The following is a 25,163-nucleotide window of genomic DNA, read 5'->3' on the forward strand; positions in this document are numbered from 1 at the left end:
ACAAGACGGTTCGTTTTCGGGACGCCGGGAGTTTGGTTTTCGTTTCGCGGGTTTTGCTGGGCAGTGTTTTGTAAAGCCCAAACAAGACGCTTCGTTTTCGGGAGGCTGGGAGTTTGGTTTTCGTTTCGCGTGTTGTGCAGGGCAGTGTTTTGTAAAGCCCAAACAAGACGCTTCGTTTTCGGGACGCCGGGAGTTTGGTTTTCGTTTCGCGTGTTGTGCTGGGCAGTGTTTTGGGAAGCCCAAGCAAGATGGTTTGTTTTCGGGGCGCCGAGAAGTTTTGCTGTCCGCGCTGTGTGAGTGCGAAAAGATATTCGTGTTCAGTCGAGGATGGATTACCAACTGGTGAGCTCGTTTCATGCTTTTGATAACACATTTTTTCATGAAAGCGTTACTTTTTTTTTTGTAATATTCAATCAAACTTTGTATGGTTCGTCACTACAAGTGTCGGCATTATGCCTGTTTTATTTAATTCTTATAAACAAATAAATTTTTTGATATTACTTAAAATATTTTTTGAATTGTTCGACATTATGAATGTCGACGTTTATTTTAAAACTTCTATCAAAGACTTTTCTTCTTGAGGCATAAATGTTCAATAATACTTTTATGTAATTTTCAAACAAACTATGTATGGTTCGTCACTACAAGTGTCGGCATTATTCCTGTTTCATATAATTGAAAATAAACGCATATATTTTTCTCTTTTCGCCAGTAATAAAAACTTCTTTTGAATGGTTCGACATTATAGATGTTGACGTTTATTTTAAATCTTCTACCAAAAACTATTTGAGACACAACTAAAAACTAGCTTAAAGTATAAATCGTATTTTTCCTCCTTATCCATGGATCGCATCACCGACCAAAGGTGACTCCCAGATCTTTTCCTTCTCCACTAATAAACACCCTTCCCGTGGTGATTGTGGAGATGCAGAGGTATTCTCGGTCTCTAGAAGCAACAATCATTACACCCTAACATTCCTTCCCTATCCCAACTGACTGTAAGGACTTGGCCGGCGCCGTTATTGATCAATAATATTAGATCTGCTAAAATTGCACTCCGAGAGTAAGCGGAAACTCCCATCCCTTATTCATTTGGATCGCAGTGCAATTATTACCAGTTCTGATCAATCACGGAGTAGCAACCATTGACATGTACAGTCAGTCTATGCTATGCTATGCTATGCTATGCTAAAAAAAGTCTTAGATTGGTTTATGAAAAAATGTTGAAAGTAACCCTGGAACAACCCCTTAATAGATTCTGGATGTTATTCGTGGAGGAATTCAAGTGAAAATAACTGAAGGAATCCGGGGGAAATTTCTGCATGTTCAATCAATGGCAATCTTAGTAAAATATGTTGCTTTCTTAATGTAACTCAGTGTTTTCTGAAACTGTAAGTAACAATAAACTATTAGGTGACATATACCGTAAAACCATCTTTGATAAAGCGGGTAACTTTGATAGTGCGGGACGCACCACATACTTAATGAAATAAGATAATATATGTTAATAAGTTAAACAAAATGAATACAAAGGTGAAAAATATTAGTGTGATACTTTATGTCAAAGCTATTTCCATTTGAACCGAGAACATTTAAGGCTTATAACAAGAATATTAATAATTGATGTATGTAACTTAAGCAATTTCTAAACGGTCTCGAACCATTTTTGTAATCTGAGTCAGAAATTTACGTATGCAACGCCCTATGAATGTTTCGTAATTCATTCGATTTTGTTTGATTTATTCTCCATTATCAAAGTAACCCTAAAACAGATGGATCGCAGTAGGCAGCGCGCGCGAACGGATGTGTTGAAAATTTATCTGTCATGTTTTTATCGTCTCCGCCAATTATTAAATTCGACTGGTGAAACGGCTAGTGCAGTTTTTGATAAAAAGTGCTTACAGCGGAAATAAAACGCGCACGCACGTTCTGCTGGGCAGTGGTTTGTTAAAGTCCAAGCAGAAAGTGAAGATGCATCGACGCCGAACATTAGATTTTCGGGAGCGCGAATCTGGAGAGCCGGACAGCGGATCGGGCTGGGGGCTTGATCGATTGGTCACTCGCTGGTGGTTACCTAACGATTAAGTTTTCAGCTTGAACCACTGTCCGGTTATCTAGATTTGTGCTCTTGAAGGTTTGAGTTTTGGCTTCGTTTCATCTTCACCAGAAAAAATGTTTTTTTTTTTGTGCCGTCGTCGATTTTTTTTTTCTCGTATTGGTTTGCACGCGGTCTGAGTTCACGTTTTCGCGTCGCCGGAGTGATATTTTGCTATTGTGAAATGATCACGCTGAATTAAGTAGCTGCTCAATCAAGGACGGATGATCAATTTGGTGAGTTCGTTTCATGCTTCCATGTTAAATGTACAATATATTTAAAAAAACGTATTTTTATCATGACAATGATGGAAATGGTACTTAAATAATTTGGATTAACAAAATATGAACAGTTCGTCATAGTAAGTGTCGACATAGACTCTTGTACATTAACATTCAAAAACCCAAACCTTCCCTTTTATTTGATTTTATCATTAAAAAATAACCTTTGAATGGCTCGACGCTATAAGTGTCGACTTACCATATGTTCACGTTGTTTATAGAGTATTGATAGGTGATGTTTTGAACTGAGGTTGCATGAATCGCATCACTTACCAAGGTAAATCCTGATCATGCAGCTATGATCCCTCCCCACTAACAAAACTCATTCCCGTGACAACCATGGAGATGCAAAGGTGATCTCGGTCTCTAGTAACAATGGATGTCACACCAACATTCCTTCCCTTCCCCGATGACCGTGGCTGGCTCCATTATTGACGTTTCAATGTTTGGATTTCTCGAAAGTGTACAATGTAGATGGAAAGTTACACCCAAGCTTCATCTCTTGGTTCCTTGTGCAACTTCGATTATTCTGGTCAATCACGGAGAAGCAACTACGAATTGTACGGTCATCAATGCTTATGCTTATGCTTATTATCAAAGTAACCCCAAAACAGACAACCAATATGAAAAATTATATATCCATTCAAAATAAATCTTTTGACAATCTATCAACTGCAATCGATAACTAGGATGCCAGTACTTGTTTTAAAATTATAGATTCAAAGGATCACTTGAAACAACATGCATAGATATTCAAATTTTCTTAGAAAAAAAAAAAACTATCAAAGTTACCCCGTTTAACGGTACCATTTGGACTCATATTCCGAACACTTAAGGCCAACAGTGACCTGAAATGCATCTAATAGGCATAAATTAGTTGATATTTGTTAAAATTTCAACTACTCCGCAAAGTCTAACTGTTAGCTGTTGTGTGTTCTGATAAAATTGCTTATTTTAGCTTGTTTAGTATTGTTTTACATAAAAGTATGGAACAACATTTTGACTCAAATGCTGAACACTGTGTTCATTCTGTCTCAAATTCCGAACACCATGATTCAAATTCCAAACAGCATGCATAAATCGTATTCAAAAGAATAATTTCGCAAATAAATATATCTGAGCTAATTCTACTGGTCTCGAAACAGAGAATCATCACAATTCCAGAGGTATAAAATAGATTGGAAGACGTTAAAATTGTGTTGCAATTGACTGCCATTCCATTGTAATTTGATGACATATTTCAGCGAAACATTTTAACCAAATCGCCATACAAAAACCAAGTGTTCAGAATATGAGTCTGTTCGGAATTTGAGACAAAAATTACCATAAATAACATTGCACGATTATGCTTAGAACGGCAAAGCCAGCAGCAAGCTGCTACCTAGGAAACGAACAACGATAAACGACCAAACAAAACAGAACCCACTCGGGTTCTAGTAGGTATAGGCCATGAGGCGGTGAGAGCCTCGCGGTTTAGATCACTTTCGCACTGGCACTCGCCCATGCCGAATGGAAGCCAGAATCTGAAACCCGACGCAACGAGCGTTACGGTCTGATGGGCACCGCGCGCCTCCACCGACCATGCGATGATACGATGTGCAATGTGAGCTAACCGAAACCATGAGACTTCTTCCATCATCAACATCACATCGGGCGGAGAAACGAGAACGAAGCAGACGAGCAAAACAAAGAACCAACGATAAGTGAGTGCGCTGACAGTAGTTGTTCCTCACGCCTCACCTTACCGCAATGCCACCCAGCGTCGGTGGTTTCCCATTTCTTCGCGGGAAAAATATTATCATACCATAGAAACTGGATAATCATCATTTCACGTCCTAAAACAGGAAAAATTTAATTCAATGCAAGCAACAATTGAGTGAAAACTAGCAGCTTAAAATTTAAAAACTGCATTTGAAAATGAATTTTTTAGACAAAAACTTGTAATAAAAAATCGAAAATAAGCCGAAATTTCCCAAAAAGTCATTGTTTTCATTGATTCCAATGACTTTTTTGTTATACATTCCTTAATATTAGTTATTTTTTGGGATATTCTAGTTCTTATTTATTTTAATTGCCTATTTACATTTTGTTCCGATTGAAGTTTTATTGCTAGTTTTCAATTGCCCATTTCTTAGTTCTTATCGGTAAAAAGTATATTTTTAATAAGTAGACGAAGAACCGAACTAAGTACTGAACCATTTTATTCCACTAGAGTTTGTATCCTTTGATAGATTCGCATATTTCGACCTCAACTGTAAGGCCGTTTTCAGTGTCGTGAACTAGACTCGACACTGAAGACGGCCTTACAGTTGAGGTCGAAATACGCGTATCTATCAAAGGATACAAACTCTAGTGGAATTAAATGGTATGGTACTAAATTCAGTTTATCGTCTTCTTATAGGTACTCCACTGAACAACTCGAAGATTTATTATATGTTTAGTGCTTTTTTGTTTGTTTTTTTTTTCATTGCTAGAAGTGTTCAAACTATTACTTATGACTAATTATTTGATTAGCTTTTTTTGATTATACGCCGAGTGAATTCTTTTTTTATATTCTTGTTGATTTGACTGTCATTTCTCCGCTCCTCGTGTGTTGGTATGTGGTGGAAAAACGTGGAAAATCAGACAACCGTGACAGAGCGCTTACTATTACGCGTGGACTGTTTTGGGGAGGAAAGCCGGGAGGCAGTCAGGAAGGAACGGTTCTTTTATTTTTGCCACCCGATGGTGGAGAATAGGTTTTCAACAATGATTGCTGATGCTGCCGTTACGATACATATTTAGGGGCTATGGGATGGATTGCGGCAACTGGCGACGACGGCGAGAGTTTGGTTGAGTGGAATTTATTGTGTTGTGTAAGTTTCGTTCCATGGTCGAGGATGATGATGATGATGTAATGGGTGATTCGCTAGACTGCTAGAGTGTATTAAACGGTGGATCTCAGGCAAATTCAGGTGGCAGTGCTGAAGAGCAAAACTGAGCGAATTGTGCATGCAGCAGCTCGGTTTACAGTCCTTTTTTTTTTTTTAAAAAAAAGACACCTGCACGTTAATGCTTCCAGTGGGCGTTTTGCCCTTTGAAGGAAGCACCACACTAGACAACGGACTAGCATGCAACGCCCAGTAGTACAGTCGGAGAACATTACTCACGAAAAGTTCTACGGCCTGCAATGGGAATCGAACCCACACTCCTTAGTACGATGCGGCTAAATGCCTGGTGACAATAACCGCACGGCTACGGAGTCCTTGTAATTCATAAGTATCGTTTTATGACGAAAACTTATTTTTTTTTGACGTTTATGCTTTACGGTGCTTCATGGTAATGCAGTTTAATTGAATGCAATTTAAATGTTTAAATACCACTAACAGAATCATATTTTGACACTGACCTACGTTTCCCTTCTCTCAATACGGAGCTTGAGTGGCAAAAATGCAACGGAATAGTTGTTACTCACAAGAATGAAATCTCACGTAAATGGAATCTCACGTAAATGCACAGTGGTCCAGGAATCAGTTTTACGCGGAAAGATGCATTTTGAGCTTTAGAATGAAACATTAGACAAAAACGGTCTTCTACAAAGTTGTTTGTATTAGTTAAGCCCTTTGTTTGGTGTTATTGAAAATTAGGGTGGACCACATTTTCATAGAAATTGTGTAACTAACTTTCTTATTTGTAGAAATTAAATTATACATGCTTCAGCAAAGTTATAGACCATTAAATTTCAAGCAACTTTGCCAAAAAAAATTTTTTTTTTATCTCTTTAATTGATCGATTTAGAGCTTTTTTCCTGCAGTGACATAGGGTGGTCCGAACAAAACTGGTTTTCTGGCTCTAGAGTTTTCAATTCAAATTTCTCATCAAAGTAGTCTATGAAACACTTTTAGAGCTTTAAAAAATGCGTAATTTGGTGAGTGAAGAAACTCGCTATCTCCTTCCGTTTAGGAGTCATTGTTGTTTTTCTCTTAAAAACATGCCTACTTTGATTGTGAATATCTCTTATTGGGGCAAACATAAAAAATATCTTTTGACGGCATTCAAAAGACAAAATAAAATTGTATATTATATCAAAAAAGAAGAAATCTGAAATAAGAAAGATAGGGCTCTAAAACTATTTTGAAGATTTTCATAGAATGTATTTCTTTGTTACTTTGCATTTTGAGCATGAAAATGAAATTTTAGACAAAAATGACCTTCTACAAAATTGTTTCTAAAAATGTAAGCTTTCATACTGTGTTACTTGAAATTAGGGTGGTCCACAATATCACACATATCATGTAATCAACTTTTTTATTTGCAAAAATACTGGTATATGCTCTTAGGCAAAGCGGTAGAGCTTGAAATTTTGATCAACTTTGCCAAAAAGTTTTTCTGTAGCTCAAAAATTGGACAAACTAGAGCATTTTTTCCTAATCATCGCAGGGTGGTCCAATAAAAATAAGTTTTTCAACTCTAGTTTTTTTTAATATTATTTTCTCGTCAAAGTCGTCTATGAACGACTTTTAGAACTTAACAAAACGCAAATTTTTATGCAAAAAGATTGTTGATATCTATTTTAGTTCAAAAGTTATTAAAGTTTTTGTGATAAAAAATATTTGATTTACAAGACGTTTTATTTGAGTTACAAAAATAACACTTCTGTAATTTTTTGATATAATATACAATTTTCTTTTGTCTTTTGAATGCCGTCAAAAGATATTTTTTATGTTTGCCCCAATCAGAGATATTCACAATCAAAGTAGGCATGTTTTTGAGAGAAAAACAACAATAACTCCTAAACGGAAGGAGATAGCGAGTTTTTTCACTCACCAAATTACGCATTTTTTAAAGCTCTAAAAGTGTTTCATAGACTACTTTCATGAGAAATTTGAATTGAAAACTCTAGAGCCAGAAAACCAGTTTTGTTCGGACCACCCTATGTCACTGCAGGAAAAAAGCTCTAAATCGGTCAATTTAAGAGATACAAAAAATTTTTTTTGGCAAAGTTGCTTGAAATTTAATGGTCTATAACTTTGCTGAAGCATGTATAATTTAATTTCTACAAATAAGAAAGTTAGTTACACAATTTCTATGAAAATGTGGTCCACCCTAATTTTCAATAACACCAAACAAAGGGCTTAACTAATACAAACAACTTTGTAGAAGACCGTTTTTGTCTAATGTTTCATTCTAACGCTCAAAATGCATCTTTCCGCGTAAAACTGATTCCTGGACCATAGTGAAATGGAATCATTAGACAAATGAAGGAAATTTAACGGTTATAAAATTTTCACCTTAAGAGATCAGTTTGCATAAAATTAGAAATAAGACATAGATGGCGGTATATATTTATATATCTTCGTTATATGCTAACTTGCGTGGATGTTCTGGGAAAGTCACCAAACTTCCTTGAGGACATATATTCAGATTAATAAATTTACCTCTCGGAAGCCTATACACAAGATCAATATCAAATATAGTAAGCACAATGTTTTAACAAGTTTAGCCTTTAATGACTGTTTGAGATAGCCCAAGAACTGCTTTAAGTGTATTCCTTAAGATCTACAAACAAAACTAATTCATCAGATTTCTTTTATTTATCTTATTTGCCTAATAGCACTGCCTTCTATGATATTATGAATGTCTATAATAGCTCTTATTGCTCTCACTTTTCGGATTTTTTTTTCTAATTGAAATCGAAATCGAATCGAAATCGAATCGAAATCGAATCGAAATCGAATCGAAATCGAATCGAAATCGAATCGAAATCGAATCGAAATCGAATCGAAATCGAATCGAAATCGAATCGAAATCGAATCGAAATCGAATCGAAATCGAATCGAAATCGAATCGAAATCGAATCGAAATCGAATCGAAATCGAATCGAAATCGAATCGAAATCGAATCGAAATCGAATCGAAATCGAATCGAAATCGAATCGAAATCGAATCGAAATCGAATCGAAATCGAATCGAAATCGAATCGAAATCGAATCGAAATCGAATCGAAATCGAATCGAAATCGAATCGAAATCGAATCGAAATCGAATCGAAATCGAATCGAAATCGAATCGAAATCGAATCGAAATCGAATCGAAATCGAATCGAAATCGAATCGAATCGAAATCGAATCGAAATCGAATCGAAATCGAATCGAAATCGAATCGAAATCGAATCGAAATCGAATCGAAATCGAATCGAAATCGAATCGAAATCGAATCGAAATCGAATCGAAATCGAATCGAAATCGAATCGAAATCGAATCGAAATCGAATCGAAATCGAATCGAAATCGAATCGAAATCGAATCGAAATCGAATCGAAATCGAATCGAAATCGAATCGAAATCGAATCGAAATCGAATCGAAATCGAATCGAAATCGAATCGAAATCGAATCGAAATCGAATCGAAATCGAATCGAAATCGAATCGAAATCGAATCGAAATCGAATCGAAATCGAATCGAAATCGAATCGAAATCGAATCGAAATCGAATCGAAATCGAATCGAAATCGAATCGAAATCGAATCGAAATCGAATCGAAATCGAATCGAAATCGAATCGAAATCGAATCGAAATCGAATCGAAATCGAATCGAAATCGAATCGAAATCGAATCGAAATCGAATCGAAATCGAATCGAAATCGAATCGAAATCGAATCGAAATCGAATCGAAATCGAATCGAAATCGAATCGAAATCGAATCGAAATCGAATCGAAATCGAATCGAAATCGAATCGAAATCGAATCGAAATCGAATCGAAATCGAATCGAAATCGAATCGAAATCGAATCGAAATCGAATCGAAATCGAATCGAAATCGAATCGAAATCGAATCGAAATCGAATCGAAATCGAATCGAAATCGAATCGAAATCGAATCGAAATCGAATCGAAATCGAATCGAAATCGAATCGAAATCGAATCGAAATCGAATCGAAATCGAATCGAAATCGAATCGAAATCGAATCGAAATCGAATCGAAATCGAATCGAAATCGAATCGAAATCGAATCGAAATCGAATCGAAATCGAATCGAAATCGAATCGAAATCGAATCGAAATCGAATCGAAATCGAATCGAAATCGAATCGAAATCGAATCGAAATCGAATCGAAATCGAATCGAAATCGAATCGAAATCGAATCGAAATCGAATCGAAATCGAATCGAAATCGAATCGAAATCGAATCGAAATCGAATCGAAATCGAATCGAAATCGAATCGAAATCGAATCGAAATCGAATCGAAATCGAATCGAAATCGAATCGAAATCGAATCGAAATCGAATCGAAATCGAATCGAAATCGAATCGAAATCGAATCGAAATCGAATCGAAATCGAATCGAAATCGAATCGAAATCGAATCGAAATCGAATCGAAATCGAATCGAAATCGAATCGAAATCGAATCGAAATCGAATCGAAATCGAATCGAAATCGAAATCGAATCGAAATCGAATCGAAATCGAATCGAAATCGAATCGAAATCGAATCGAAATCGAATCGAAATCGAATCGAAATCGAATCGAAATCGAATCGAAATCGAATCGAAATCGAATCGAAATCGAAATCGAATCGAAATCGAATCGAAATCGAATCGAAATCGAATCGAAATCGAATCGAAATCGAATCGAATCGAATCGAAATCGAATCGAAATCGAATCGAAATCGAATCGAAATCGAATCGAAATCGAATCGAAATCGAATCGAAATCGAATCGAAATCGAATCGAAATCGAATCGAAATCGAATCGAAATCGAATCGAAATCGAATCGAAATCGAATCGAAATCGAATCGAAATCGAATCGAAATCGAATCGAAATCGAATCGAAATCGAATCGAAATCGAATCGAAATCGAATCGAAATCGAATCGAAATCGAATCGAAATCGAATCGAAATCGAATCGAAATCGAATCGAAATCGAATCGAAATCGAATCGAAATCGAATCGAAATCGAATCGAAATCGAATCGAAATCGAATCGAAATCGAATCGAAATCGAATCGAAATCGAATCGAAATCGAATCGAAATCGAATCGAAATCGAATCGAAATCGAATCGAATCGAAATCGAATCGAAATCGAATCGAAATCGAATCGAAATCGAATCGAAATCGAATCGAAATCGAATCGAAATCGAATCGAAATCGAATCGAAATCGAATCGAAATCGGAAATCGAATCGAAATCGAATCGAAATCGAATCGAAATCGAATCGAAATCGAATCGAAATCGAATCGAAATCGAATCGAAATCGAATCGAAATCGAATCGAAATCGAATCGAAATCGAATCGAAATCGAATCGAAATCGAATCGAAATCGAATCGAAATCGAATCGAAATCGAATCGAAATCGAATCGAAATCGAATCGAAATCGAATCGAAATCGAATCGAAATCGAATCGAAATCGAATCGAAATCGAATCGAAATCGAATCGAAATCGATATCGAATTCTGATTTCTGATTTCTGATTTCTGATTTCTGATTTCTGATTTCTGATTTCTGATTTCTGATTTCTGATTTCTGATTTCTGATTTCTGATTTCTGATTTCTGATTTCTGATTTCTGATTTCTGATTTCTGATTTCTGATTTCTGATTTCTGATTTCTGATTTCTGATTTCTGATTTCTGATTTCTGATTTCTGATTTCTGATTTCTGATTTCTGATTTCTGATTTCTGATTTCTGATTTCTGATTTCTGATTTCTGATTTCTGATTTCTGATTTCTGATTTCTGATTTCTGATTTCTGATTTCTGATTTCTGATTTCTGATTTCTGATTTCTGATTTCTGATTTCTGATTTCTGATTTCTGATTTCTGATTTCTGATTTCTGATTTCTGATTTCTGATTTCTGATTTCTGATTTCTGATTTCTGATTTCTGATTTCTGATTTCTGATTTCTGATTTCTGATTTCTGATTTCTGATTTCTGATTTCTGATTTCTGATTTCTGATTTCTGATTTCTGATTTCTGATTTCTGATTTCTGATTTCTGATTTCTGATTTCTGATTTCTGATTTCTGATTTCTGATTTCTGATTTCTGATTTCTGATTTCTGATTTCTGATTTCTGATTTCTGATTTCTGATTTCTGATTTCTGATTTCTGATTTCTGATTTCTGATTTCTGATTTCTGAATTCTGATTTCTGATTTCTGATTTCTAATTTCTGATTTTTGATAAATAGATTTATAAATAGCAACGATTCTGCAGTGCTTTATTCTGAAGCAGTGATAAATGTATACAAAGTAAAACTTGAATCATCACACTGCATCACCATACAGATAATCCAGAGCAATAAAAAATTAAAACTTTGCTTGTACTCGTATACAATTTCATTTCCATTTCATTGACTTCTGTTGGCTTATCCGAATGCTGCATCCTCGTCTAAGCACAGAGCTCAGCGGCAGTGCAGTCGAGTCGTGCGATAAATTATTTATGTCACGCTCTTGGCTTGGCGCTTTTCCGTGTTATTCCGACTATGACGACGACGACGAAGACTTTGAAGCACTATGAACATTAGGAGCTGTCTCCTGGTAGCCTGTCCGGCAACTGCACCTCGGCAGAGATGATGATGATCATAATGCTGAGATGAAAAGAATGAAGCAAAAATATGACAGCACGACAAAAAGCAAAATCTGAACTTGAAAACAGTGCTCACTAGGTTGTCACTCTTCGCCAAAAGTCAGCTAAGGAATGAACTGGTGCCGTACCTGGGCGCAAGCTTTTCGACTATAGAAGAAGACAGTTGGTATGAAAATATTTCGTCATTTTCTTTTCGTAAGTTGAATAATGCTGAAGAAGATTCTCAGTGTCGAGAGAAACCATTCCGGTAAGAGCTTAGGGAAATAGTTTGGCACTGCGCGTTGATGATTCATTAAAACTTTTGCTGCTATCTTTTGTTTCGACCAACTGTTCATTCTCATGTTGGAATTATGATTCTAGAAAGAATAAGGGGCCTTCCTCAGCCGAATTGAATCGAAATCCAAATCAAATAGAAATTAAAAAATGATCTGAGAAATCAGAGAGTACAGTGAAATAAGAGGAATTAGTTAAAACGCAGTAATCAGATATTCAGATGAATTGGAAGATTTGATAAATCAGGGAAATCAAAGAAATCAGAGAAATCGGCCAAACTAGAGAAATCAGAGAAAATATAAAAGTCAGAGCAATCAGATAAATAGAAAGATCAGAGAAATTGAGAAAAACAATACAAAAATCAGAAATATTAGAGAAATCCTAGAAATCACAAAAAAATAGGGGGGACGGACCTGGTGTAGTGGTTAGGACACTCGCCTCTCACGCCGAGGACCTGGGATCGAATCCCATCCCCGACATTGTCACTTATGACGTAAAAAGTAATAGTGACGACTTCCTTCGGAAGGGAAGTAAAGCCGTTGGTCCCGAGATGAACTAGCCCAGGGCTAAAAATCTCGTTAATAAAGTCAAACCAAACCAACCAACCAAAAAAAATAGGGGAATAAATGAAATTGGAGAAATCAAAGAAATCAAAGAAACCAGAGGTATAAGAGAAATCTAAGAAATGAGTGTAATCACATCAATCAAAGTAGTCAGAGAAATAAAAGTAATCAGAGCAATCAAAGTTATCCAGAGTTATCAGATAAATCAGAGAAATCAGAGAAATCAGCAAAATCAGAAAATTCAAAGAAAAAATGGGAATCGAAGAAAACAAAAAAAAAAGGGAGATCGAAGGTATCCAAAGAATCGCGGAATTCAGAGATATCAATAAAACTAAAGAAATCAGATAAATTAGTTTAGTCAGAGTTTTCAGATAAATTAAAGAAAAAGAAAAACCTGGAAAAAAGGAGAAATCATAGACATAAGAGAAATCGGCGAAAAAGAGAACTAAGAAAAATAGGACAAATCATAAATAGTAGACAATTCAGAGACGTCAGAATAATTATATAATTGAAAGTAATCTATAAAAATCGTAGAAATAGGATATCAACCATATCAGTGTAAGTATAAAAAAATGATTTTTCATTTTCAATTCTTCAATGTTAGTAAGCAAACAATCAATTTCGCATTGTACAGCCACCTTGAAGTTATAAATTTCAGGATATGACTCACCGTTAGATTCATGCTGCCTGCTGACACCGTTGACCAGTCCGCTGTAGACCTCGTGGACCTGACCCGTACTGTTCCGTTTGTACTTGGCTCGTCCTCTTCGCTTCAGCGACCCGAAGCGACTCTCCGCCAGCGAAACCAAATCTTCATCCGACGAAGATGACCCCGTCGGTGCAGTCACCAGTGGCGAATTTCTTCCTCGCCTGCTTCCACAACTACTGGCATTGCTTCCCGCACTGGCACTTCTTCGAGCTCGCCTCTTCCGAACTGATTCCACTTCTCCGTTTTGCTGCGTGGAGGACCTTCCGCGGGATTGGATAGAACGCGATTCGTGCACATCCTGAAGATTGTGCGAGAGCATCACCTTCGATATCAGACTGTCGATCTCTCTGATCGTATCGTTATAGCTAGAGTCTGGAATATCACTGATGGTAATCCGCTTGTCCACCTGCGGTTCGCCTTCTGGAATTGTCGATTGCTCCTGCAGCTGCTGCCTTCGCCTCCGTAAACTACGCTGCGTGTGGAAGCTTTCTTCTCGAACGATGAGAGTTCCGACATTGCTTCTAACCAATTTGTATATCTTGTTTTTGTTCTCTTCTTCTGGGGTTGGCTTTGGTTGAGGTTCTTCCACTATTTCGCTGATCTCCGGTATCGTTGGAGCAAGCGCTGGTGCTGGAGGCGCTTCAGGTTGTTGCGGAGGTTCCTCCTCAGTCGAACTTTTGTAACACTCACTAATTCTACCCAACATGGAACCCGATCGACTAGAAGGAGACTTCAAAATCTTCCTCTTCTGTTCCACCGACGCACTTCTACGAATTTCCCTAGCCGATTGACTCTTCTGCAAGCCATATCCACCCGTGTCGACTTCTTCTTCTGTCTCTTCCACTCGGTACTGCGTAACACTGGTAGCCAACTTGTGACCCAATCCCTTGTTCTGCAGCTGTGCAAACACATCACTCAAGTAATCACTGGACGTTGTCACCTTCTCGCGAATACACGTACTGCGAGACCTTCGATATCGCTGATCACGCCCCTTCCGCTCCTGTGAACTGCGCGACCGTTCCGAACCATCACCACTGCCGATCAACTCTTCGCTCTTCACCACACAATCCGGTTTATCCACCTGCACCATCAGTTCCCCAGTCCGGCTGTCAAACAGCTGTATCTTCGGGAAGCTTATGCTGGGCGATGAACTCGAAGTGGTCAGTTCCCACTTCCACGATTTGGGCTTCTTCAGCGCCAGCTTCAGCAGGTTGTCTCCGTCCATGGCGTTGTTGTTACTGTCGCGAGTCGTGGCGCTGGTTGAACTTCCGGGACCGCTCGGCACCGCCGAATGACTGATGTACGAGGACGAAGACATCTTCGACGCACCTGTGATGGATGAGACAAAGAACGAGCCGGTTATTAGTTTCTGCTTTGGAAGTTATTTTCGGAAGCGTTGTCGTCGTATTCTTGGCCGTTGGCGTAGGCTCAAGTTGAAGTTCACTCCCGTCAACACGCAACGTGATTCATTAACCTTCATTTGGCTTGTTTGTGAGAAAAAAAATGTTTGGCGCATTTCGCGGCCGATACGCTCAAGGAAAAATGTTTAATTTGTGTTCACTGTCTGCTTTGGGCCCTCGTGTGGGAGGAAGGTGTGGAAAACGATATTTTCTTTTGCGATGCTGACGAGTGAGAAGTTTTCTGCGCTTGTAGGGCTACGCGGCAAATTTGATTTTGGCAAGTGCCAATTGAATCTACTAGACAGAGTGGCAGCTGTTTAATTTAAGCAATAAGTATAAGTAGTGAAGCTTGTATGGATCATTGCCTTGCGATACTGCAGTTTGGGAGAATTTCCTTTTAAATAAATTATTTGTTTATTGTTTATCTGCGCAATTTTGAGTTGCCCCCAAACATTTTATCATACAAGTTCATCAAGGAATTTCACCGATGATGGTTGCATTTTTTTATATACATATTTAGAGAAAAATATTCCAAAGATAGATCACGATAATTTTGTAGAGATATTTTCAAAGGTTAATTCAAGTCTCCAGGGATGCTTCCATAGTTTCCTACAGGACATTTTCCAGAGTTCCTTAATTAAATTAGCAAACGGAATCCTCCATAAATGCTTCTTCGGATCAGGATGCAATTGGGGTTCAGAAGAGCCCCAAATAGTATTTTCTAATGGATTTCCGGAGAAGTACTAAACGACTCACTGAGAAAATTATAAATGAAATGTTTGGGGAAGTTACATTGGAAACCCTTACAAGATCTCTGAAAGAATTCTTTAAACTGCAGTTTCCTCTAGAACCAGCTTGTTGTTGTGTACGATAAATGCAATTTTTCGACATCTTCGTTGCCAAAAAAAAGTACGTGGTACAAAAAAAAAGGTTAATATTCTGGAAATTCCGTTCCCAAAACTTGTATCTTTTGAACAATGTTGTTTTAAAAGCTATAGCAGGCTGTTCACTAGGGTGCGGCTTATTTTTCTAAATGTCTCAAAACCAAAAGTTCGTGTGCTCTTCTGAATTAAAATCACATAAAAATAGAAACCTCAGATTTTGAGCCCAAAATATTGAGATTTAGAGGTGGCGCAAGCGACTTGACCGTGAATTTGCAAGTTATGAAATACGACCTCCAGTGAAGTCTTCATAACTTTGTTATTTTCCAACCTCTTCTGAAGCCCTTAGCATAATTATTTTCAAAACTACAAACTGAAAAGTTTGTAGCATATCAAATATGTCTAAAATTAAAACCATTCTCAGTTAAAAGTAATTTTTTCCTAATTTTTCCACTTTTCACTAAAATATAAAGTTTGTTTGGTTATAACTTCATTTGACTGAATCTAAATCTTTTTAATGCTTTTGAAACAAATTAAGTAGGTTTCAAATCGTGGATACAACAAAATTATTTATAAATTGGTTCGACTTACATGTTAAGCCAATTCTACCCTAAAGCATGAAATTTCAACGAAAAACATCATATTTTTCATATTATTGTAAGGCCAACCGTAATACTTAAACTGAAACTGTTTTTTTCCATTTGTTTAACCTTCGAAAAGATCTTTGAAATATTTTTTCATATATCTTAAAACAAATATATTTTTGAAATGTTCTTAGAAATATTTGCATTTTTCAACTCAAAATTTTAACAAGATGCTTCTTAAACTTTAGTTAAACAGTAAACATGTAATTTCTGGCGAAAAACAATGAACAATTCGAAGACATTTAATTGTTTTAATTAAAAATCACGCTTTTGGGTAGTTTTTGTACTACCCAAATAATTTAGTAATTTTTGTTTTAATTAATTCAGTTGTATACACATTATTTAAATAACTAAATTAGCTTCAGAAGCATGCAAAAGATCTGGAATCGAATGAGTATTTATGAGAAAATGGTCAAACAAAAATGTTTTTTTTTAGTAAAAAGACAAAAAATGCATAGAAAACGACTTTTTAACTAACACTTGTTTTGATTTTAGACAAATTTGTTATTCTACAAACTTTCCATACATTTTATTTTGAAGAGAATGATGCTTAGAGCTTAAAAATTGGTTGAAAAATAAAAAGTTATCGAGACTTCACTGACAGTTGTATTTCAAAAATCCTAATAGTTTTGGCTCAAAATTCGAGGTTTCTATTTTAATGTGACTTTAGTTCAGAAGAGTTCTGGAACTTTTGGTTTTGAGACATTTCGAAAAAAAAAGCCGCACCCTACTGTTCACTGCATTATGATTCTCCCCTTTTTTTGGATGTTTATGGAAGCGTCAAGAATTTTTGAATGTTTTTTTTTCTAAAAATTGAGCTTAAATTCCCCGGATTGTACAACAATTATCTATCAAAAGTGTCTTCGAAATGTCTCTTGCTCTTAAACTAGCATAGCGGTAAAGGATTCTAAGGAGAAACATTTAGCAAAATAACTGTAGAAGGGACATGGATTGATTAGGATATTCATAGGGAAATTTGCAACGATTTTCCTCAAACTATGTACTTAGAAAAAGTTCTTGTGCAATTCTGGCTCTGGTAGCATTCTGAGGAATCCAGGAGTCAAAGACATAATTCTGCTAGAACTTCTTGTAAATTTCCAAGGAAAATTTTTAAAGGAGATTCTGATATACTTTACCATTATGTTACAATTGTCTTGTATGTAGGTAGCCACCATCCTTGCTTGAGTCTTGCTCTGCTTGCGGTTCCATTCAACAGTAAGGTCAAATTTCATTACCAATCTGATTTCAACATACTGCTGTATGAAGGGCCAAAAGAGGGGTGGCGGACCCGTAAGCAGAAACACTTACGCGAAACTACAATACCATGGACAGACTACATCAACAAGGAGCAAGCGTAACAGATCCCCGCATAAGTGAAAGGAAAGCATTAATGCAACACAGCATCACTGAGAACCACCGATTTGATCTGAAAGAAGTAAACATTTTAGATAGGGCAAAAAAACACAAGCATTATTGTTCGTTTAGTTGAGGAATAGATTCTCGTACACATTTTCAACGTGGAAAAATAAATACTCAAACGCCAGTTTATATGGCACTTTCATAGAAGCACGCACCTTGCATGCAATGTACAATCCAACATAATGCGTTACATGTGCGTTACTTGTTGGTTTTGTTAGCTACGACGCCATCCAATATATGGCAAACATGGTGGGATAATATTTTGATGTGACAAAATTATTTAGGTAGGTAGACTCACATTGGAGGACAAAATCCTCAATACCATTTTTAGAAATGTGTCACATCGCGAGCAACAGGCTAAGTATATCAACAAACGAACTGATACAGATGGACTCCATGCAATCTACGCTGGAATATTACATGAAGTAGAGAAAAGCAGAACACGAACAGAAAACAGAAATGAAAATAAAAATGTAAACATTACACAAACACAACCCAACACAACTATGTAAAAATCTTTGTAAATGTCCACCACTAAACCACAAACATCTTCTATTACCTCACCTACACTAACAAGTAAGTGCGTAGGCAATCGAAGCAGGTGTCGATTAAAGTGTAGGAGATCAAAACCATAAAAGTTAAGCGGAAAACGAAATAAACGCTATAAACTTTTAGACCACAACAGTGTGTTACGCAAATAGCGGCACAACCACAGTTAGTTTAACACAAAAAACTTGCTAAATCAAAAATGTGATCCAAAAATTTTACCCACAGCCTTTTCCTATGTATAGGGACAAAGAAACGAGCCTTTGTAAGTAGTTAGGGTTAGAGTTAAAAACCGTCGAAAAATTTGAAACGAAACTATTCAATTTATTTATAGAATTCCCTGAAGAAGGTTTTATATTAACCGAAACCGTCGGAAATTAAGGCAAAACCGTTTCTCTACCGTTTAAGACTGCAAAGGCCGAAAAAACCTAAAACCGTATGACTATACGTTTTCAGTCGATAGGTAACGTTAATATGAGAAGTCCTACAGATATATCAAATGCAAGCTTCCAATCCTTATTATGTATGTACAGTCAACCCACAGTTATGGATAGCACACAGATATGGATCACAGTTGGATTTAAACGGGAATATCTCATCAAATAGAGTAGCAGTTAAGCAGAACACATTTTACTTACGTGAACCATAACATCGCAATCAATTATAATATGTACAACATCGCAATCAATTTTAATATGCTAAAGCATATTTCTTCCGTCTGTAGGAAATAAAATGTCAACCGTTTCCCAAAATCGTTGATTCATAACTGTGGGGCATTGAAAACCATACCACCGTTATGAATCAAAGATAAGACGATTCCGAAATAAACGTCAAAACGTATGCTTTCACCAACACACCATTCGTTTCCCTCGCAGATAAATTGCTTTTATAGTGTTCTGATCCACAATATTAGTCGATTTGATCCATAATACGGAACCTCCTCTTCAATTGATCCACATCTGTGGGATGGAAGACGTTTGAAATTTCTATCGAAATCGACACCTTTTCATAAATAACCGCAAATTTTGTGGTGTATTCTGAGAACAAACTTTCTGCAGTGCCCGAGAGGTAATTTTGTTTTGTACAGCGTCATCATGGTTGTAAATCATATTTTGTTCTAAAAAAATACCCTTAGTTGATCCATAACTGTGGGGTGACTGTAAAATAACTAGGCTAAAACCATTTTTTCGCTTTGAAGATCTCGTTGGTCAATATAGGCCACCAGAATCAGTTTCGGCCAGAGATAAAGTTTCGATTCCTAAACAGGCCATTCCCATTGATTTCTTATGAAAGTGGCCAAATTAGGTATCTTCTTCTTCTTCTTGGCATTACATCCTTACTGAGACAAAGCCTGCATCTCAGCTTAGTGTTTTCATGAGCACTCCCACAGTTATTTACTAAGAGCTTTCTTTGCCAAAGTTGCCATTTTCGCATTCGTGTATCGTGTGGCCAGGGAAATCAAGGAAATTTCCATTACAAAAAATCCTGGACCGAATGAGAATCGAACACAGACACCTGCAGCATGGCTTTGCTTTGTAGCCGCAAACTCTAACCAATCGGCTAAGGATGGCCGAAATTAGGTGTATGGGAATTAAAATTATAAGGAAAATGAAATGTTTCTCTTATATGTTATATCTTATATATGACTCAATTCAGACAAATAAATGAATGTAAAGGTTTCGTGATGATTGGATATGTAAAACGGTGTATAATCAACTATGGCCAAAACTAGTGCATCTACCCTAATCGTTCATCCGTGCAAAATACTTATGGAAAGTTCCTTGGTATTTCCGTCTTCGCTGAGGGGTAGAGTCTGCATTCTGTGGATCATGTGGTGAAACGCTGCCATCGTATGCTGGAACGAATGATTCGATGTGTAAGGGATAACTCGCTGGGTGTTTGTAGGCTTCCTGTAGATTTCGAAGTTGTAAGTTGAACTTGCTTCCCTGGTGACAAGTAGATCCAAAAATGGTAGTTTTCCATCCTTCTCCTCCTCGTGGGTGAACTTGATATCCTTGTGTACGCTGTTGATTGTATCCAAAATTTTAGCCAGATCGTTCCGCTTGATAACGCTGAAAATGTCGTCGACATATCTCCACCATTTATCCGGTAATACTCCTTGTAGTTCGCACAAAAACGGGGAGAGATGGTTTCCCATGGGGGCTCCTTTCGTCTGTTTGTAGAAATTTCCTCGAATTTGTTTTTGTGCGAACTATTCATGGCGAATTTTGAGGAAAATTTAAAGAAACAAGGAGTATTACCGGATAAATGGTGGAGATATGTCGACGACATTTTCAGCGTTATCAAGCGGAACGATTTGGCTAAAATTTTGAATACAATCAACAGCATACACAAGGATATCAAGTTCACCCACGAGGAGGCGAAGGATGGAAAACTACCATTTTTGGATCTACTTGTCACCAGGGAAGCAAGTTCAACTTACATCTTCGAAAACTACAGGAAGCCTACAAACACCCAGCGAGTTATCCCTTACACATCGAATCATTCGTTCCAGCATAAGATGGCAGCGTTTCACCACATGATCCACATAATGCAGACTCTACCCCTCAGCGAAGACGGAAAGACCAAGGAACTGGAATATATCTGAATAAAACAAATTGATAAATCGATAAATCGCTGAAAGATCGGAATGAATGCATGGAATATTTTTAGGAAAAATCTTGGAATTATCTATAAAATGTCTCCTCAGATTTCTCAAAAATTGTTTGAAGTCATGGCTCTCAGCCGCCTGATGTGCTCAAAAACCCAAACGGAGGCTATGTTGTTGTAATGCGATGTTTCGAAAACATTATTTTCTTAAACATTTTTCAGGAGTTTCCTGTTGCAGGCTGTGAAGAAAATCTATGAATGTTTTACTACAGAATTTACTGAAGGACTTATTGGGAGATTTTCCCGAGACATCCCTGAAACAGGTTCAGAGGTAAGTCCTTGAAGCTCTCTGATTTCTCAGAACAGTTCCTGAATTATGTTTTGGAAAACATTCCATTGAAATTCTTGCGTGAAATGAAGGAAACCCATCCTTTAAATCCTCTGAGAATTTTTTTTATGAAGATCCGGAAGAGTAATACTTGAAGAATCTTTGAAAAAAATTAGAAGAAAATGGCTGCCGTATTGATGGATCAACACTTGGAGGATTTTTTGAAATAAAAAGAAAATCATAAACGAACTTCTGAAGAAAGTCCCTCTGAAGTATCGAAGAGCAAATCCCTTGACTTACTTCTGAACAATTCTGCAAGATCTCCAGAATCATTATACGAGACTGCTCCTAATAAATATTTTCCAGGAAAAACCCATGCACAAATGGCTTGAGATGTTTCTGGAAAAATATGTTTGTGTGTCTACTTTTTGCAATAGCGTTCTAACTGGAATGAAATCGTTTTATCACTGAAATAATATGAGCCTTTTTACAGTTATGATCGGCGAGAACCTTGACCATCTAAGCTGCTCAAGGAAGTCCAGGAAATTAACGTAGCTGAAACGATTTGCACCGTCTGGTGTTTCAAACCAAGTAAGCTTTATTTTTTTTTTTTCAAGGAATATCTGGTTGAAATTCCGGAAGAATCTTTTCATGAAATCATTAGGAAATTAGATCGGGTATACGTGAAAAAGATAGCCATAACGATAAACGCGTACCAATTTAGTAAGACCAAGCTCAAGGTCGAGGGTTGAAATCTGATCGAGGTCTTTCAAGGTTGGAAATTTTCTCGACTTCTCAGCGCAAAGAATATCTTCGTTCCTGAGCGATTCCACGCAACAGCACCAAAATTTGGTAAATTTTTTAATTCATTTTTTTCTATTGAGCTGAAACTTTGCACAGTTTTCCAGTTCCATCTAAATCTTCATTTTCCGATATCAAATCTTCAAGTTGAGTCACGACTAACTTTTCAAAAGGGTGTATGTGAAAATGGTTCAAAAATATTCAAAAAGCTGCACAGCAAAAACGGTTCGTTCGATTGTTAGACAACTAAAGAAACAAAGTTAGACAACTAAATAAAGATTCCAAAAAAATACAAACAGTAAAAAAAAATTTTTTTTGCATTAAAAAACATAATTTTTGACACAAAAACTCAATTATCTGAAAACCCTATCGGAATACCAACGTAATTTTTTGAGGAAAAACGGTCCATTATATTAGCTATCTACCATAAAAATTTGGTGATGGTAAACCAATAAACAAAAAAGTTATGACATTTCAAACATGTCACAATTTTCACATTTAGTAGAGAAAATTTTTTTTTTTTCGGTGTAAATTATTACGGGAACCGCAGTTTGTTGCTGATTTTATTGTAAAGGGCCTTAAACAAGTCGTTTTCATGTATTCATTAGTATTATGTATATTATATGTATAAATATTATGTATATGTATAAATATTATATGTATATGTATATATGTATAAATTAAAATGAATTAACAGATTACACGAAAATAAAATTTGTTTTTACCAGGATATTTTTTTTTAGAGTATGATCGATAAGTTTCTAAATGTTATATATAAACTTTAAAAGTTTTGGATTTGGGTATGCGTTAGGAGATCATGAAAACATTTTATTAATACTTATTTATTTATTTATTGTTGTTCAATTTTTTTACAATATCGAACACTTTTGCATCATTATCAGTACAGTTCGAGTATAGTTTTGCTTTAATTTTATTTTCTGACAATGGAATGAAACAGTGAAATTTTTGGGTTCCTTGGATCGTTTTCGCGTTATTATATTGCTCGCTGAGCTCTGATGCCGTTAATTCGTACTCTTCAGTAGTAGTAAAACAAAATGATAATTTTGTTAAATCTTCTTCTTTTCTGCGATTCGCCCAATCAAATAGTTCTTTTGCAGTTTTAATTGGATGCTCACGTTCTTTGGCTAAACTTGCTCTTGTGGCCATGCGCTTTATGGTTCCTCCAATAGCATCACAAGGACCTTTGCCATGTGACGTAGCAAAGAAATGCCATTCTGCATCAATTCCGTACTTTGATTTAAATTGACATAGGCTCGAAAAATTCTTACGGTTTTTGTACTGCGATGCTGCTCCATCAGACATGAAATATATCTTTCTGATTTCTTTATCCTTATCAACGCGTAAAAAGTGAATCATTTTGGCAATGAACAAATTTACAGATACTGAGTCGTGTATTAAATCTTCGGAAATTACAATAAAACTAAAATGTTCAATTTGCGTACTTCCATTGAAATAAATAACGAATGGATGAATTGTAGCTTGTTGTACGTTCCAGTGATGGGACTGCACTTCATCTTGCAATACAAAGCTATAGTTTTCAGAAAAATCACAAATGACTAAAAATTCACCATCTTGTAATGTATTTTTCGTATTTTTTAAAAAGCGGGATTGCTCTGTTTTAATAAAGCCGTGAGGAATGAAACTTTCTAATTTCAAGCAAAAAAATGACACAAACTCATCTACAGGTTTTACAATAGTTTCTAGGTCACACCTATCCGTGGTCACCCATTGCTCAAATGATAACTGATCAATATAATTTTCTTCAAACTCAGCGAATAAAGTATTTTCCAATGATGAAGAATCTGGACAATCCGAACAAGATCGTAGATAGCAATTTGATGTTGTATTTTCACACAAAAGACTACCAGTTAACATTTTAATATCCTTTGATAAATTGATTCTTTTCAAACTATGTAAGATTAGGTTAATATTTTCGTGTGTTGTGCACACACAAACATTATGTGTTCCTGAATTGGATAGAAGCTTGCATTGCCTTGGACGAAGGCTTGCAAATGAGGAAAAACCTACCTTAATATTTTCGTTAATTTCCTTGAAGCGTGTATACGCTTCTTTCAAAGTAGTCATCATTAATCGTTTCTGGATTGCTTGACGCTTTCCATCTTTTTTACAGATACATAATCTTTTTGGCCAGGCATAGCTCTACTTACTTGTAGCCAAGAAATTGCAAAATAAATTATTGAAAAATTTGAGATAACAATGGTTTTAAATTGATTTAAATGATTATCTGCTTTTCTAGCATTTTGCAGTGGAGGCATTCATATATTACATAAAGCATTTCTGAGCGGGAGGGGGTTTGTGGTCAAAAGACAATTTGGTTTTATGTTAAGTTAGAAGCACCCCTCAAGACAGCTAATGTAACGCGAAGAACTGATCAAAACTTATTGTGAAGACTCCCGGCTTCTATAGAAATAACTTCTTTCAGAAAACGAAAAATTAAAGAAGGTGACGACGATAAGTAGGGTAGGTGTACCAGTTATGGCCATAGTGGTTCCCTATTTCGCCATACGTGATAACTTAAATGTCTCCACATTTTGAAAAGTTTTGTGTGTTTTAGCAGTAAGATATTGGATATATCTTGATGTTAAAACATTCAAAAAGATTAAAAATGTGAAAGTCATCGAAATTTCACATATGGCCAAATAGGGAACCACTATGGCCATAACTGGTACACTTTCCCTAAAATGTTTTGTCTTGAGAAACGTTATTGTAGAACGTTTTTCAAAACAACACCTTGTACCTATCATCGTGACCTTTTTTAATTTTTCGTTTGCTCTGTGTTATATGTAGCTTGCAAATTACAAAAAATAATCATGACGTAAATTTCATTTTAAGTTTGCAAAATCGATGTTAATTTAGCTCATTGTACGTTGAATAATACGTCATGAAAGATAAATTGAGTCTCTGGTGATTGAAAACATTTGTGATTGGAACAAAAAATAGTTCAGTCGAAAATGGTGGAAAACTACGGTACATGATATTTGAACGATCTAAAGTTTTTTGGTGCATCCACAGCTAT

The 25,163-nt window shown here is 36.3% G+C and overlaps 1 protein-coding gene across 1 annotated transcript in view; it reads right to left on the minus strand.

The window, feature by feature from the left end:
* The window catches only part of LOC110676157 (formin-J), a 95,650-nt gene that overhangs the window by 46,459 nt on the left and 24,028 nt on the right, over window positions 1–25,163 (minus strand). The window contains exon 2 of the mRNA XM_021842929.1: window positions 13,438–14,805. Within this exon, the coding sequence (XP_021698621.1) occupies window positions 13,438–14,794 (1,357 nt within the window). The 5' untranslated portion in view covers window positions 14,795–14,805. The remainder of the gene's footprint in view (window positions 1–13,437; window positions 14,806–25,163) is intronic.

The sequence above is a fragment of the Aedes aegypti genome, chromosome 1 (genome assembly GCF_002204515.2).
Source record: "Aedes aegypti strain LVP_AGWG chromosome 1, AaegL5.0 Primary Assembly, whole genome shotgun sequence".
In the NCBI taxonomy this organism is placed as follows: Eukaryota; Metazoa; Arthropoda; class Insecta; order Diptera; family Culicidae; genus Aedes; species Aedes aegypti.